Consider the following 16,779-nt stretch of genomic DNA (forward strand, 5'->3'; position numbering starts at 1 on the left):
CCACATAGCGGGTGCTCTCCCTTGAAACTGAAACTCAGGGCAAAGTACGGTACTTGCACCTCACTATAAAAAGCCATGCTAACATGGCTGTTGGAGAACCTCACAAGCTAATTGAGCCTTGGCAGTAGTTGAGACGGAGGCCCCTGGGAAAAGGACCTTGCAGGAAGTGGAGCTTGACTGTAATTATGGCTTATTTTTACTCAGACCCAACCAAGAAGTCTAAAACGAGTGCCATGTGTGCCTCTGCAGCTTAGGCAGCAGAATCCATTCCTTGTTTCTCTGCCAGGCCTATAGGGCTACAGCTGTGAACACAATAATGCAAATCGGGGGGGTCATCTGCACATCAGGGCAGCATGATGTGACCCACACAGTGTATTTTGTTGTTTCTGCTGTTGCACATAGATGTGCTTGCACCTTTGCATTCCTCACCCTAAATGCAGTATCCTCAAAAGGGTGTCCCATGCCGTGGTATTTCTACTGCAAAGGTAGAATTTTTAATCCAATCTGTTCTTCTTTTGCTGGAGCTTCTATTGCGGACAGACTCTATGTAGATCCCACACCAGATTAAATAATTAATTGATGAATTATTTATCATATAGTCTTGCAACAATATAACTGGATACACAAATAAATCATACAGCTAGTTACAACAGCCCAATTGCTAAAAACAGATTTGCATTCTTCGACAAGAAACCAACAATTTTTTCTCCTGATCTGCATTTTTGTTGTTGTTGCAACCCTCTCATTAATATGGGAGGAAACGTGCAAGACAGCTGTGCACCACAGAAACTTATAGGTCATAATGGCCACCGGAGAATAGAAAGAGAAGACATAAACTAGCCTGTTAATGATTCCACAGAAAGGTAACAAGCACACCTTTTTTTTTTTTTTACTACCTAAGGAGCTAGGCCACATGCGCACCGTACATTTAAAACATATGGCTTCCTCCAAATGATCCTGAGAACTGTAGCTTACCCCTCGCAGAGCTACGGTTCTCAGGGTTCTTTGTGGGGGCAGGGAGCCATGTGTTTTAAATGTATTTCCATGCTAGCCGTGGAGGAGAAGACGCCCTCTTTTCTGCAGCGAGTAACAGAAATGCAGCATTTTACTCTGGTAAGAGGCTTGTAAATAATAGAAATAGAAATGTGGGCTGGCGGAGGAGGGATGGAGCTTCCCTTTCTCTGCAGCTAGTGAGGAGACCAAGTGGACAGGTGGAAGAGAGGTGGAGAGATCTGTTCCTCCTCCGCCACTTATTCCCTCTTGCATGGAATTCCTTATTACCTCCTGCAGCTGCCAAGCAAGTTGTTAAATACAAGAGTGAAGGCACATAGTTCTCCTGGGCTTTCTGCCACTCACGTTCTGTTTGGGAAAGGGAGACAAGGGAGACGGGATAACAGGCATTCATCATTTTTGCATGTCAGTTCATTTACATGCATTCAGATTTAAAACGCCCACTGATTTGGATTGCGGTGGTGTGCTTAAAATAATAATAATCCTAGGAGGTGTGCAGTTATGTGCAGTGAAAACAGTATGGCTCGACCCCATCTCTGTGTACCTCCCACACATACAGATATTTCAAGCATTTCAGAAAGTCTGGTGGAGCCAGGGATTCTCAACTTTTGTCAGAACTTTTGTCAATTCAAGAAATGCATGACTTGCGCCTCCCCTATTTATTTTATTTCTTTAAAAAGGAGCCTATGTTGATTGGTATACAGAGGTCCTTCTTGTGACAATCCCTGGACCCAAGCATATTAGAGGGAGAGAATAAGATGTCTTATGTAGGATCCTCCAAGGCAGCCAACTGTAACTCAAAACAGAGAAGGAGCTAACAAAGCACCTAACCAGGCTCACAGGTGTACAGCTCCTCTTCCTATAGAACAGCTCTTTCTATCCCCCTAACCTAAGGCAGTATCATTCTCCCACCAGCCCATGCACGTCAGCTTGTGGGGAGGAAAGGAGTGGAGGCAGAATGCCTCTTAGCCCAGGAAGATATAGGCAGGAAAAACTGCTTGTCTTTCCCTAGCAACTGTGCCAGTCCCTGGGTTTCTGATATATGGGGCAAAGGGAGACAGTGCCAACAAAAATACCCTTTGAAAGAGAAGTAAATGGAATCCTTGGTCATGTGATCTCATTAAAAACTGCATGGCACATTTCACAAGAGTTAGAGTGATTGGCCCACAGAGCCTGGCCCGATTCCAGGGTGGGTAATTACAATTTGCCTCCTGCAGTTCCCTCTGCTGTTCTAATTGGCAACATTTCCCCCCTCTCTTTCCCTGACCTAAAGTCTGCCATAACTCGGGTAATCAGGAGCTGAGGATTCTGGAAGCAAGCAATATGCTGACTCCATTATTTGGGAATGTTACTTGGAATTCCACCCCAGCTCCCCAGCTCTTTTGGCGTCTAATATGTTCATGCTTCACACAGAATATGGCGGTTTCATGTGGGGCCTGACCCACGGCAGAAGTTGCCTCGTCCCTTATATCCTGTTGTATTCTAGAGCACCTCCTTTATTGTGTCATCTGTGCATTGATTGAATAATGAGGACAGGAGGAGAGGTTTTCCACAAGAACTGCCTTGTTTGTCCTACTAGCATCCTTTAGTCCAGTCTTTTTCAGCCAGCCAGATTCCCCTGGATGGCTCACATGCAAGGCTTGAAGCTGATGGCCTTCCCTGCTTGTTAGTTTGTTCCCAGCTTCAGGTATTCAGAGGTATACTGTTGCTGTACATCATGTTGTTGGACTTCAGATCCTATCATGCCCGACCATTCACAGTGCTAGTTGAGGCTGATGGGAGTCCAACAACATCAGGAGGACCACAGGTTAGTCACCTACTGCTGTACATGGAGGCTTCGTTTAATAATCATAGTTAATAGTGGTGGGCTAAGCACTGCATTACTGTGGCTGCCCCAGAGTTCAGGAACTTCCTTCCTATTGACTTTCACGAATGTCCATGTCTGAGTGTTGGTTGGGAGCCTAGTAGTAGTAGTAGTAGATTCACCAGTAGATTCCAGGGCAGGTTACAACAATTTAAATTTCAGTATTAAAAACAATTTTTAAAAATTGCAGTCACGTGAATAGGGCAGGTCCTGAAAACATACATCTCAGGTGTCGAAGGCCAGGTAATAGGGGCACATAGTGGCTGTGGATGAATAGAAACTGGGTGCTTTTTACCTTGTCCATTTCACACCTTATATTGGATCTATGGGCAAACTCAGTATATAACGGGGAACCCAAATTCCAGTCATCTTCAGACTGGGTTTTCTGTTGAGACATGGTGTTAAAGCTGTGTGAACTTCCCAAAGACTTTTTTTTTAGCCTTGTTGACTCCCCCCTGCAGTTGCTTTATCCCCTGCATAGCTGCAAGAGAGAAGAAGACCCCCAAAGATTTGACAGGTTTGATCCAGTGTGCAAATTTCCCAGAGTTCTCCTAATCCTGTAGGGCTGAGAAGCAGGCAGAAGGACAGACAACCTGCTAGGAAATTGATCGGAGATTATGTCAAGCTAGAACTAAAATGCTTTTTAATTAAACCCAGGACTGTGCTGTGATGTGTAATTAGGTTTCAATCATAATGTCTTGAGAATGGGGGATATTCTCCACCCGTTAAATGTGGATTTGTGTGCCGGCTTTGTAACTGTGTACAGACAAAGGGCAGAAGCTGCATTGTGAAACTCAGCAGCAGGACCCAAGGGGGAGGTTGAAAAGGAGGGAGATGTTTCAGAGTTGTGTCCATTATTGCAGGGGAAAACAGTAGTTTCTGTGTGCTGTTGGGTTTTATGGGGGGAGAAGCAAATATGGAAATGCTGTTTATATCCCCACACCAGGGTCCCAGATTGAGACATCAAATCCAGGCTACCCTGCAGAGTGGTTCTCCATCTCTCCCACACCTTGGGTGCGTCTCCATCCCAGCAGTGCCAGATACACAACTTGTTCCACGTGAAAGGAGGTTGCCTGTTGAGCCTGTCACGGATAAAGGCATCTGGTGCTGGTTTACCAAATCCAGAGCTGTCACAGACATGGAAAATGCCTGTTTAAACTGCAGCTGGTAAGGGGAGATAATGGCTGCAGGCTAGGCACAGCCACTCAGAGGGAGAATTCAAGTTAAGTCAGCATCAAGGCAATTTATGATGCTTCCAAAAATGATGTAGGTGATTGGTGCTGGCTTTAAATCTAGGTCATAGACTCAGTAGCTGCGGATTAGTTACACCTTAACATGCTTCTTTAACCACTCTGTTGTATTCACTCTGAAGGTGGCAAAAGGGTGGATATTTCTCTCCTGGCCTTTCAAATGTGTCATAGGTGAAGTTGGGCAGCCATCACTGCCTCTTCTAGGAGTGAATCTTCCAAGATTCAGCTTTCATAGGATGCCCCCAACTTACAGTATTATGAGCATGGGAGAAAAACTTCTCTCTGTATGCTTTTTCCACACCATGCAGAACTTAATAGATCTCGATCATGTCCCCTCCTTCTTGCTGTTTTTTTCTAATCTAAAAAGCCCGAAACATTGTGACCTTTCCTCGTAATGGAATTGTTTCTGCCCCAGGATCATTTGGGTTACAATTCTTTCTGGCTCTGCTGTATCCTTTTTGGGGATAGTGACCAGTACAGTATTCAGATAGCTGACCAGATGGCTGTCCACAGTATTCAGAGTGTGCTTGCACCATAGATGAGTATAACGCTGCTATGATATTTGCAGTTTTATTTCCAGTCCTTTTCCTAATGTTCCTTAGCATTGAATTACCTTTTTCACAGCTGCCACACACTGGGTCAGCATCTTCTTTGAGCTATCCACTATGACCCCAAGATCTTTTCCTCGTCAGTCACCACTCACCACTGATTCAGGTCCCTTTACTTTATATGGAAGTTAGTATTTTTATCACTTTACACTGGCTTACATTTGCCATTTAGATGCCCATTTGCTCAATTTGGAGATACCCTTTAGGAGCCCCTGGCATTCTCCCACCCCACCCCCCAGGACCAGTGTAGGTGGACCAGTGGTCTGACTTGGTATACAGTTTTTGCCTTGAGTGCGGCTAACATTTTCATGCTTGCCAAGCAGCTCACTATGTCTGTTTGGAGAATGTCAAATTCTCCTGCTTTAAAGTTTGCTCTCAGCGCAGAGGAATGCACTCTTTCACCTGTCTTCTTCCTGTGCAGCCCTCTGTTGAATGAAATGCAGCCCTCCTGCAAAAATGCACATGTAAAATATTCATGCCTGTGCACAGGCACTAGGAGAGGAGTATGAAGGGGTTTTGATGTGACTCCTGCATCTGCCCTGAGGTGTGATCTTGTGCACAGGGCACTGGGTTTTTCTCCAGCATCCCTGCTTTGAGGGCTCAGGATGGTTGACAACGTGCTTTTACTGACTTCATTGGGGTCTCTGTGTGACCATTATACTGATATGTATATCAGTTAGAGCATTTTGGCTGTAACTATCACTCTACCATCCTCACCAAAAGTTTGAATACAAGTGGCTCTTACTACGGTATTTTGGGTGCAAAGGGTTACCTTGATGTAGCTGGCCTCTTTTGGATAGAGTATGAAGTGATTTTCATTGCCACCCTTCTTTTCTGTGAGATCTTTCTATATAGCAATGGTAGCTGTTGCCAATAGTAACTGAGGAACAGAGTGTGACTGCCAGACCCAAGTTGTTTTCTTTCTCCCTGGCTCTGTGTTTTGCTTTTCCCAGCTGTGGAACATGAACAGGGCATCTTGGTTTCGTCACTGGCCCCTCTGATGATTGTGAAATACTTAGTGGTAACTCCGTGGCAGGGTGTGGGTGTCTGTCTACAATTCCTTTGCTGTTTTGATCCCAAATACCACCCTGCTGTATTTATACTTGGTGCACGTTGCAGTTTTTAATAAAAGAGAGAGGCTCATCAATAGAGCTGCCTTGTGCATCCTGGTTGCCAAATGGAAATTTCAAGGCTATCCCCCTCCCCCCCAAAAAATAGAAATAGATCAACATCAGGGAGGCAGTTTGTCAAATCTGCCCGGAAAAGAAATGCCACCATTTTATTAGTGTCTGAAATCTATTGGTTTTTTTTAATGTATACATGGACAGTCTTTGCTTCCTATGCCCATCCTCCTGACTGTAACATAGCCAGAGATAATTTCCTTTGGATCCTCATCAACACACACACAGAGACACATTCTTAGTGCCACAGTTTCTGGGGAGGAAAAGCAGTGTACTGCTATGGAAAGGCAGCAGACATGCTTCAGACAGGAATTGCCCAAATCATGCTGTTTTTTTCCCAGGCCATGAAGCACGTCTTCCTTCCCTCCCTCTTCCACTCCCAGCCCCTCCCCTCCCCTCGACCATCCCTCTTCTCCACCCTGTGCTTAGACATCTTAGAGAATAGGTTTCTGCCTCGCACAACCCTGGTGACAGCAGGAGAGAGACGGAGCTGCAGAGAGAGCGAAGGAAGAAGCAACGCACTCATAGACACTCGCCTGCGCACACAGACATAACAGGCACAGAGGACTGGGGGACAGCTACCTACTGTGCTACAGAGATAGAATCCGAGGCTGGAGAAGTGGTTTCCGTGGCTTGGCTTGGGGTCTCTCTGGCGGCTGTTGGAGAGCTGGACTGATTAGAATGGGATGAAAAGCAGGACTTGCCATTCAGACCGAGATCCTTGCTGCTGAAAAGATTTTGGGCATACGTCAGACCAAAATGCAACAGTGCAAAACAAACAACAACCCAACAGGCGACCGAGCCAAGCCGAAAACCGCGGCTGCCGAGCGTCCAGCCTCCTCCTCCCTGAGCCATGCTCGTAGGCTGCAGATTTATCACCGACCTGTTCCTGCCAAAGAACCGGAGCTGCTCTTTTAATTTCCCCCCTTCTTCCTGCTGTGAATTTCTTGGCTCGTGCGAGGGAGTCTGCCTGGCAAACATTTCTCCGCTAGTTTGACAGGAGCCGACATCCTTGGCACAGAAATTCTGAGCACGTGAAGGAAGGAGGCATGCCCGTGGCTGGGACTTGTGGAAGACCGAGGCTCCCTAGGAGATTGGCTCCGTGAGGCCAGAGGTCAAGGGGGGATCATGGGAGGGAAGCAGGTCAAATGGTGAGCCAGTGGCAGTGGCTGTTGTCATTTAAAAGGGGGGCAGGTTGGTTGTGAAAACAGTCAGGGCATGTGGGCTTGGTTGCTAAGACTGTTCAGTGGTCCCTTGTTAGACGCTTATGTGGGCAACATTTTTTTAGGTAAGGGACCAGGCAGTGCTGGAAGGAATGATACAGGTAAATAATTTTCCTGCACCATAAATCCTGCAGAAATAGATTCAGTTCCCCAGACCTAATTTCTATGTGTTAGTAATGTTGAATGTTGAATTGGAATTTTTAAAAGAAAATCTGAAAATTGAAAGCTTAAAATGCACAATTCTCCTGGGAATTGATACCAAGACTATGAGTTTCCTTAACCTCCACCCCACCCCAACACTAGTAGGGGTGCATGTAGGATGCATGATGGAGATGACCTGTGACTCATGTTTTGGGTTTCAGGTGCACTCTTTGACTTGGTAACTTTATTTATTTTGGAGGTGGCCTGATGGCAGTCACTGGTAAATCATGGGCCAAAGAACTGTAAAATGGAACTGTTATCTTGCATGTGAAACTGCCATTAAACTGAGCTACATCTGTAAGGTGGTTATTAAAATCTTTCTGTAGTTGCATTTTAAAGCATGGTTGAGCATTTTCTTGCATGTGCTACCCCCAAAGGTGCTTTAGGGGATGGTGTGATGGATGATACCCTTCCGAACGGAGTGGGCATTTCTGTGGATCAGAATGCCCAGCTGCCCTCATCCCAGTGAGCAGTGTCTGCTTAGAACCACCATCTCCCAAATGCATTTCCCCATCATCTTGCTTTGCCTCCACTGGGCTGTCCTGCTGGGTTGCAACCTTCTTAATTGGCCCTGCTCACATGCCTTTGTGCTATACAGACATTTAACTGGTGAAGCTAATACTGACTGGCATGGTGATAAAGTGATGAGGAAAATGGCTTCATTTCTGCAGGTCTTAAGGAAGGCAGAATTAGCGATGTCTGCAAAAAGAAGAGTTGGCAGTCCTACTGCCTGTGTGACTTCTGTCACTAGAGCAGGCATGTCAAACCTGCGGCCCTCCAGATGTTTTGGACTACAATTCCCATCTTCCCCAACCACTGGTCCTGCTAGCTAGGGATCATGGGAGTTGTAGGCCAAAACATCTGGAGGGCCGCAGGTTTGACATGCCTGCACTAGAGTGTCATTGCCATGTTGATCCTGCAGAATGAGAGCTAGAGAAAACTTTCAGATATCTTAAAGAATCGCACAACAGTCCATCTCCCTCCAGCATTCTGTGTCCAACAGTAGTCCTCCAATGCTGATGGTCCCTGTCTAGTCTCTTTTCTTCTGTGGCATACCGCTCCTGTGCATGGAGGTCCCTAAAAGTGCTTCCATGGTCAGAGAGAATCCACGTGTGTGTGTGTGTGTGTGTGTGTGTGTGTCAATTGTGCTCTTCCAGCTGATCCCTAAGGACTGGATTGACAGCTGCGCTGAATGAAGCCCCTTAGTCCACATTGGTAAAGTGTAGCCCAAGTCACTGATTCCTTGGGGGTTGATATACAAAGCACACAACTTTTATGTTTTGTGTTCCTGCCTGCCTGCAGCTCTGGGGTTGGGCTAGTAGTATAGCAACCTGTGTCTTAAGATCTTGAATGCAGCCAAGCTGCAGTAGATTTAGTGGAAGGACTTTGATTTTTGAATTACGTTACTCAGGAGTTTGGAGACGCCTTGCTCTTGCCCTGTGTGTTAAAAACCAACATGCTAAGAACACATCAGGGTTTATGAGATGCTTTGATACTATTACTCTGCTGTGTGTGCCTTCTATCGGGTGCCTTTCTAGGTGTCGGATCCAACTCAAAAGTACTGAGAATATCTGGAAAGCAGGCTGGCTGGGGAGGCGTCTTCTATTTTTGTTTTTAATCCATTCTGTTTCCTTCACTCTTTCCCCCACTTTTTCTTTTGTATGCTCTACCTTTTGTTTCCTGTCTCTGGGAAAATGATACATTAACTCTGGCTCACACTTGCAAGGAGAAATTCTTTAGGGACATGTTAAATGGGTCAGTGAGTTTCAGATGCCTTTCTCTGTTGTCTGGGCGATGGATGTGAGAAGAAATTGGGGTGGGGCCACAGGGAAGAAAGTTTGAGTGGTTGGAGCAGAATAAGCAGCTGGGAGGACTGGGGTTTAAAACACACACACCAAAAGCTGAGTTCAGGCATTTAAAGCCAGATCATAAGTTGGTATCTTTATCCTCATGGGAGTTCACAATTTGCTAAAAATAATCTATTTGACTTTAGGCTTTAGTTGCACAAGGCCCTTAGAAGCAAGGACCAAATGATCCTGTGGGTAGCCTTTGTTTGCAACTTCCAACTCCTAGGGGAAAAGTTGCCCCAAGAAGTGTTTGTAAGCCAGGGATGGGGAGCCTGTTGTCCTCCGGGTGTTATTGGACTCGCAACTCCCAGCAGCCAGCAGGGCCAGTGGTCAGGGCTGATGTGAACTGTACTTCATTAACATATGGAGGACCGCAACGGCCCCCACCTTTGTAAGCAGAATTCCCGATGTGTAAGTGTAGAATAAACTCCTTGACTTTTTGGGGGTATGTGGTAGCCCTTCTGAACTCTTCTCGTGTATGCTGGAAAAAGAAACTTACCCAGTATCACTTTGTTCAGCTGTCAGCATCCAGATCAGGGCGAGGAATGGGCTTGGCAGCAGAAGCGTGGCCTCCTAATCAGGAAAGAGTGAGATAACAATATCAGATAGCAGATTCGGGTGCCATTTAGGGGGGCAAAACGGGAAAGAGATAGAGATCGGACTCATGGAGCGCATTCCCTTGGGGAGTTCTTCTGTACTCTTGCACACATCCAGTTCATTTCCGTGAGGCTTGCACAGGATAACTTACTGATGGATTATGCCCCATTTTTAATTACTGAAAGTCTGTCCAATGAGTTGTTGCTTTTTACCCGCCCCATTTCACAGGTGCAATGTCCCCCTCTGATTAACTTGTCAACCAGGGGTGGCTTGTGAGGTGGGTGGAGGTAGTGACATCCTCCAGGCAGCAGTGCTCCACTTATTAGGACATGGATGGGGTGGGGCAAGGAATACATGAATGGGGTAGGGCTTCTTCTTCTCCAGAGCTCTATCAACCTTACCTTCTCGCCCTATTCCTGTCTTGATGTATTTGCTGTAATCCACTCCCTCTCTTACACTCCATTGCTGCTCTCAACATGTGGGCAGTATTTGCTGTAATCAAACTTTGCATGCTAACTTTATTTCACATAGAAAGTCGATGGAATTATGAGAGTTTGTAATGAAAATAATGCTTTCCTTCCCCTCCCCTCGCAGCCTCGCATCGCCCAGCCCTGTGAACAGTGCAAGGAGCGAGTCCAGTGTTACGCACTCAGAGGAGAAGGCTGGATTTGACATTGTTCGTGAAGAGGAAGCAGATAGCAGAACAGGTAGGGGAACAAACAACTGACCAGGTAAATTGAGAGGTACATATCCACTACTTGGGCTGCCACAGCCTCCCTCTGAGATTTTACTTCGGTTCTACATCATGTTTAGGGCTGCAGTGGTTAATTTATTATTTGGCTAGATTAAGTGATTTTAACACTTTTAATGTACTGGAAAGGTAACTGATTAATGATAACTGCAAATAGCAAGCACAATAGGGGCAGAAGGAAAGCTCACTGTCTCGGGCCAAGGACTCGTCTAGTCTAGCACTCTGTTCTCACAGTGGCCAACATAACATAATATCTGTTATAATATCTATTACAAGCAGAGCCTAAGTGCAACAGCACTCTCCCAACTGTTCTTATACAGCAGCCCAGCATTTCTGAGGGCAGCTTTCCACATGGCATTTTGTTAAGTGTAAACCCAGGATGTTTTAAAGCCAGGGGCCCATGACTCACTGTGGAACACCCTGGGGTTTGCCTCTGAAATATGAAGATGGTCCTTGCTCTTTTTCAGCAAAAATTGGTTTGGGCTGTTTCCACACCCTCATGATCTTTAATGCTGGTTTTAATCAGTTGGCTGGTTTTTAACCTGCTCTTCCTCCAACGAGCTGAGGGCAGCACAAAAGAGTCTGTTCTCCTTTCTCTGTCTGCACAACTACCCTGTGACTAGCACACATTCACAGCCAAGTAGGGATGTGGGGCTAGGTCTTCCTGGTTCTAGTTGGTCACTCTAACCACCACACAATAATGACAGTTTGTAATTAGGTTTGTAATTTGAATGATCCATGTTTTAGGCATGTCAAACCTGCGGCCCTCCAGATGTTTTGGCCTACAACTCCCATGATCCCTAGCTAGCAGGACCAGTGGTTGGGGAAGATGGGAATTGTAGTCCAAAGCATCTGGAGGGCCGCAGGTTTGACATGCCTGCCAGACCATGCATTTTGATTTTTAAAATGTATGTCACCTGCTTTCTGTACAAAAACAACATTCCAAAGGAATGCACTCCGGGTTTCAAAGCATCCCAACATCCCTTTAGAAACAGCCTAAGTCTCAGCTGGCACACACAGATAAAAACAGTGCAGTTTCCCTCCCTGATTATGGGATCCCCAGAACAAGGATGGGAATGAAAAACTGCAGCAAGAGCTCCATAGTTCATTCAAGATGATAGGATTTTAGGGCAAAGTCCTGTTTGAGCTTAATTTTCAAACCTATGATGTGACTGGGACACATTTGTAGTGCTCTTGGGGGGACTCGCTTAAAGCTATGAGTAAGTAAGTAAAACCTTTATTGGCATCAAACAAACTCACAGACAAAATAATAAGAGATTAAAACTGTCACTGTGGCAAACGCTGTGTTAAGAGAGAGAAGGGAATAATCCGCTATCCGCTCTCACGACAATGGGGCTTCTAATAATTCAGACGACTGCAGAGTACAGCGACGAGAAAATAGTAAATTAAGATATTGAGCCACCATCTTGGTGAGGGCCTGGTCCTTCCCCAGCAAAAGGAATTGTAAGATTTCCCGCTCTGGTCTTCTTCTGGGGATGCCGAGCCGGTCCAGGAATTGTTGATGGAGGTCGGCGTAAAGATTACAATGAAAAACCATATGTAGAAGGCTTTCCACCTGAGGGTCATGACACAGACAGAACCTCTCGTCCTTCGCCCTGCCCGAGAATCTTCCCCACAGGAGGTTCGATGGATTTGCGTTGAACCTGGCCAACGAAAATGCCCTTCTTTCTTGTGGGTTCAGTAGGAAGTCAAGATAATTAGGTTTTGTTTCATGAGCCCACGAAAGGTGGAAAAGAAGGGGGGAACATGTTGTGCCTGCTGCTGCTATAAGATCCTGTCTCTCAATGTCCCACAACCTAGTTAAGACTGTGGCTTTGGCAGATTGTAAGGACATTGAGCGGAGGAGTTCTACTGAAAGCCCCAGTTGCTGTACCTTCCTGTTGAAGTGTTGTATCCCTGGGGGGAGGAAGGTGTCCGAAAGCATTTCCTGGAGGAAGGGATCTCTGTCAAGGTCGAGGCAGATTTTTAGCCAGAATATAAGGAATCTTGCCCAGGCGACAGATTCCACCTTGTGTTGAGCTCCCTCTAAACATAAAACTGCATATGGGACGCATATGGGACGCATCTTGGAACAGAGAAAATCTTGTAGAGGAAGGCTGATTGCACTTGCTCTACTGTCTGGGTGAACCCCGGGATCCAGATTGGAATGCCGTAGAGCAGTTGTGATATGGTCTTGGCATTGAAGATCTTGAGCGCAGAAGGGATAAAGCTATGAAACGGGGGGGGGGGGGGAGTCCCAGAGAAGTCCCTTTTATCATTCACAGTACAGGGAAGGATGCTTTGTCCTTAACTCAAGGAAAGCAGTGGGTGGGTGGGATCCTCAAAACAAAAGCCTGAAATCCCCCATCTGACTAAGTCTGAATTCATAATAGCAGAAGCTGGAACAGAGCCTGGGAAAATGAGGGTTGGTACTTCCCCTCGGTCATTTGGAGTGACTCTTTAAAAAGTATTGGGTAGTACTTGCTTTTTAAATAATAACAAATACAACATGTAAAATTTTTATAATGTTTTAGTGAGTGTTCAAAGCATTTCACAACTTTATCTCTGCCACCCTTTACAATAGCTCAGTTAGTGAGCATTTTTCAGTTGGGGGTGGGTGGGTTGAGGCTGAGACATACTGGTAGTATTTTTGCCAGAGACCCATCTAATGAGTTCATAGCTGTATTGAGATTTGAACCAGGCAACTTCTGAGAGGACAGTTGCCACTCCTAAAATGCAGTCTTGTGCATGCTCATTTGGAAATAAAGCCCACTGAATTCAGCGGCCCTAATTTCCAAGTCACTATGCATAGGATCCTAGCAGGGCAAAGCAATAGAAAAGTCCACTGTGCTGAAGGAGGGTTGGTTAAAACTAAGGTGTCTCTTTGCCCAACCCTGTCCAGATCTGTCAGCCTCTGCTAGTGGGGGGAGCTCTGCCTATCTCTAGTCTAAATAAATGTGGAAGGAAGGGATTAGGTCCCTTGCCCAGGGTGTTTATAGTCTGCATTAGATGGGTAGAAAGACAGACAGACTGGGAAAAAGATGGCAGGTAGGATGCTGTACAAATGTGGGAACCAACCTGGCATTACAGATTTTGAGACAGGAGTGACTTGAAAGCTGTCCTCCTGAAAAACAGTAGCATTGCTGTTGGGCCTTGTGAAATTGGCGCACTGCTTGGCAGTGGGGGCAGAGAGACTGTTAGTGTGAATGTGGCCTGTGTGCTTGCCCTACAGTTTCCCAAATGCAGCAACTAGAGCAAGATGTTAGTTCAGATTAGCACAGTGTGTCCTCTTGAGAGGATTCTGCCAAGATGAATTTTCACCTAAGGACATAGCATCCTGTAGTTAATGGCAGGAAGTCGTGGAAGTGTACAAATTACCCAGAGGCGTGTGCTATACTGTTGCCCCCCTTCTGAAGTGCAGAGGAAACTGGTTTTGGCCACCCGGAGTTCAACCAGCACATTGTTTTGCTTGCAGAAGAGACGTGCTCTCCCTTTCCCATAGAGTTGCAGCAGGCCAGGTGTCCTGCGACGGGCTTGGAGACTGCATGGGAGGAGCAGCTCCTGGAGCAGCAAGATCACTTGGAAAAGGAGATGGAAGAAGCAAAGAAGATGATTTCAGGACTGCAGGTATCTGGTCTGCTTCCTCTGTCTGCATTTAGCCCATTTGCTTCTAGCGGCCACTTGTAAGTTGTGGGGCATAGGAATTCATTCATCCCCCCTTCAAAATATAGTCCGCCCCCCTCCCCCCATAAGATCTGAGGGACAGTGGACCGGACCCCTGCTGAAAAAGTTTTCTGACCCCTGTAATGTAATTTAAGGCATGGCTGTGGGAGTCAGAGGCTTTTGGTTCAGCTCCTTGCGCCATATTTGCCCACTCAACCACTTGGATCTGTAGAAGTGGCACTGTTACATGTGCCATGTAATACTTGCCCCCTCCTCTTGTAATAAAGCAACCTTTTAGTGTTGTAGTACCCACACTTTGGAACTCCCTGCCTATTGACATCAGGCAGACACTTTTTCAGCAACTGCTTAAAACATTGTTGTTTAGGTAAGCCATAGAAACCGAGATATTTTTAGCTTTCTGACGAATTAAATTGTTCTTTGAATATTTGCTTTTAACTGGGATTTTTTTTACTGAGAATTTTAATGTCTTATTTCTTTTGTAAACCACTTTGAGGTTTTCTTACAATCAAGTGGTATACAAATGTCGTTAAATAAATAGTTTCCAAAAAGGGACCTGCAGCCATTCCTGAGGTAGGTAGGTAGTTCTAGACATTCTGAGATAGCCCAGGGAAGACAAGAGAGGTATGCTGCTCTTTAAACTTCCAATACTAACTAATGAAATGTGTTGAACGAATGCTTCAGTGCTGAGGAAGCGCACTTAGGAAGCACATCATCACCAAGGGTATGGCAAAGTAAAAAATTCACCAAGTGGCACTGGCATAGGGCTGGGGAGGGATTGATGACCATAATAGTTGCACAACTACATTCTACACAGCAATAGCAAATCATGATTGGATGTGTTATCTGGGGGACAAACTGTGTTCTACCAGATGCAAAGTGCTGGGAAAATACATTCCCACACCAGAAGTGTGGTCTGAGATGAACAGGTCTGGGCTATGTGTAACAAATGCTTACCAAATACGCTATTCTGGTTTTTTTTTCTTTAAAGAAAGGGAATAATACACAGTAAAAACTATAGAGAAAAGGGGACAATCCCTTCATCAGATCAACAGTTGATAAAAAATGCTAGAATTCCATAGCTGCCAAGTTTTCCCTTTTCTCGCGAGGAAGCCTATTCAGCATAAGGGAATTTCCCTTTAAAAAAGGGAGAACTTGGCAGCTATGGAATTCAGGTTTCCACCCAAGGCGGCTAAAGGACTGAGTTTATTTGCCTTGTGAGAAGCCCTGCTTCAATGATGAGATATAGTGTTTCTTCCTGACCGGTTTGCTCCTCCACCTCTGACCCCTCCCTGGTTACGTGACCCACCCTCCTCCTCGTTGCTCTGCTTGGAGGTCAAGTGCTCTGTTCCTTCTGCTAAAGGCTCTGTACTTTCTCAAGCACCAGCATTTTCTGCTCTGGGAACTGCGCTGGTTTTGAATGGTAAATGTTTATGTATGAGTGCACAAAGGCAGCATTGTGTTGGCAGCATCAAACAGGGCAGGCAGGAGGGTGCATTTGCAGCCGGCAGTGAACAGGAGACACAAAAGGCTCAAAAAGCAGGCAGGGCTGCTTGGTGCCCTGCTGAAAATTGATTGCCCACTGTACCCTCTGAGATCGTGCACTCCCTTCTCTAGTTCTTCATGCTCCGGGAGCCAACGGGAGGCAGCTGGTTCTCAGGGCGGCAGCTGCCTGGCATCATGTCTCCCAGGAGAAGCGAGGAGGCAGCTGATCCCACTGTCCAGGAAATTGGATCTGAATAGTCAATTTTCCCCTTTAAAGCCTCTAGTTCACGAGGGTTTGATTGAAGGCCCAGGGCTTAGCATGTTTCTTTGGGAGGCAGGACAGTAGCAGCTCCCTGGTTGGTCTCGACTGGATATCATGCTGGGCAAACCTTGGGAGCTCTTGGCATAGGAAATGCAAATGTGTATGAGGTTGGCATTTTGCCAGGGTTGCCTCTCCCTTGGTTATCTTATCACACACATTCTGCCAACTTCAGAGTTTAGCCTTGCTGAATCTCAGTTCGACTGTCCCTGTTGCTTTCCAGTGCTCTTTCTGGGATCTAAGTAAAACATAAATTCAGCCTGCAAAGTAAAGACTACTTGCCTTACATCTTCCATATCTTAACTCCCGTCAGCTTCTGTCTCCTATAGTTGTTTTCATGCTCAGGTCTACAGAATGGGAATAATTACAGTCTTAATTCACAGGGCTAGAATTGCGTCTGTCTCTCTTTCTGCCTCCGTCTATTTCCAGAGTTCAGAGATGAGTGTCTATCCTTAGGTAGCCAAAACAGCATTATCCATACACAAGTTCAAGTAAAAATAGATATCTCTTGGGAAACTAAGCTCGCTGTTTATACTGTTACGGCTTTGAAGACTTGACTCCAAAAGGGCCTTAGCGGTCTGCCAAAAGCAGCACTCTTTGTTTCTTTCCCTTGTGTCCAAATACCGCTTTTTAACGTCATCTGAGGACAGAATCCAGCTTTTGTGCTGTTGGGCACCAGTTGCTGAAACAGACAAGGTTGCACATCCCAGACGGGGCCTTTCCAGACGGGATTGAATTTCTCTCTGGCGCGTTTCCATGGA

The 16,779-nt window shown here is 45.9% G+C and overlaps 1 protein-coding gene across 5 annotated transcripts in view; it reads left to right on the top strand.

Moving 5' to 3' along the window:
* The window catches only part of DIXDC1 (DIX domain containing 1), an 82,304-nt gene that overhangs the window by 46,896 nt on the left and 18,629 nt on the right, over positions 1-16,779 (top strand). For 4 of the 5 annotated variants that reach the window (XM_060268555.1, XM_060268556.1, XM_060268554.1 and 1 more), the window contains 2 exons: positions 10,377-10,489; positions 14,009-14,160. In XM_060268555.1, the coding sequence (XP_060124538.1) occupies positions 10,377-10,489; positions 14,009-14,160 (265 nt within the window). Of the gene's footprint in view, positions 1-6,773; positions 7,066-10,376; positions 10,490-14,008; positions 14,161-16,779 lie in introns of those variants that run through there. The other variant, XM_060268558.1, reaches the window with a different exon arrangement.

The sequence above is a fragment of the Zootoca vivipara genome, chromosome 15, assembly GCF_963506605.1.
Source record: "Zootoca vivipara chromosome 15, rZooViv1.1, whole genome shotgun sequence".
In the NCBI taxonomy this organism is placed as follows: Eukaryota; Metazoa; Chordata; class Lepidosauria; order Squamata; family Lacertidae; genus Zootoca; species Zootoca vivipara.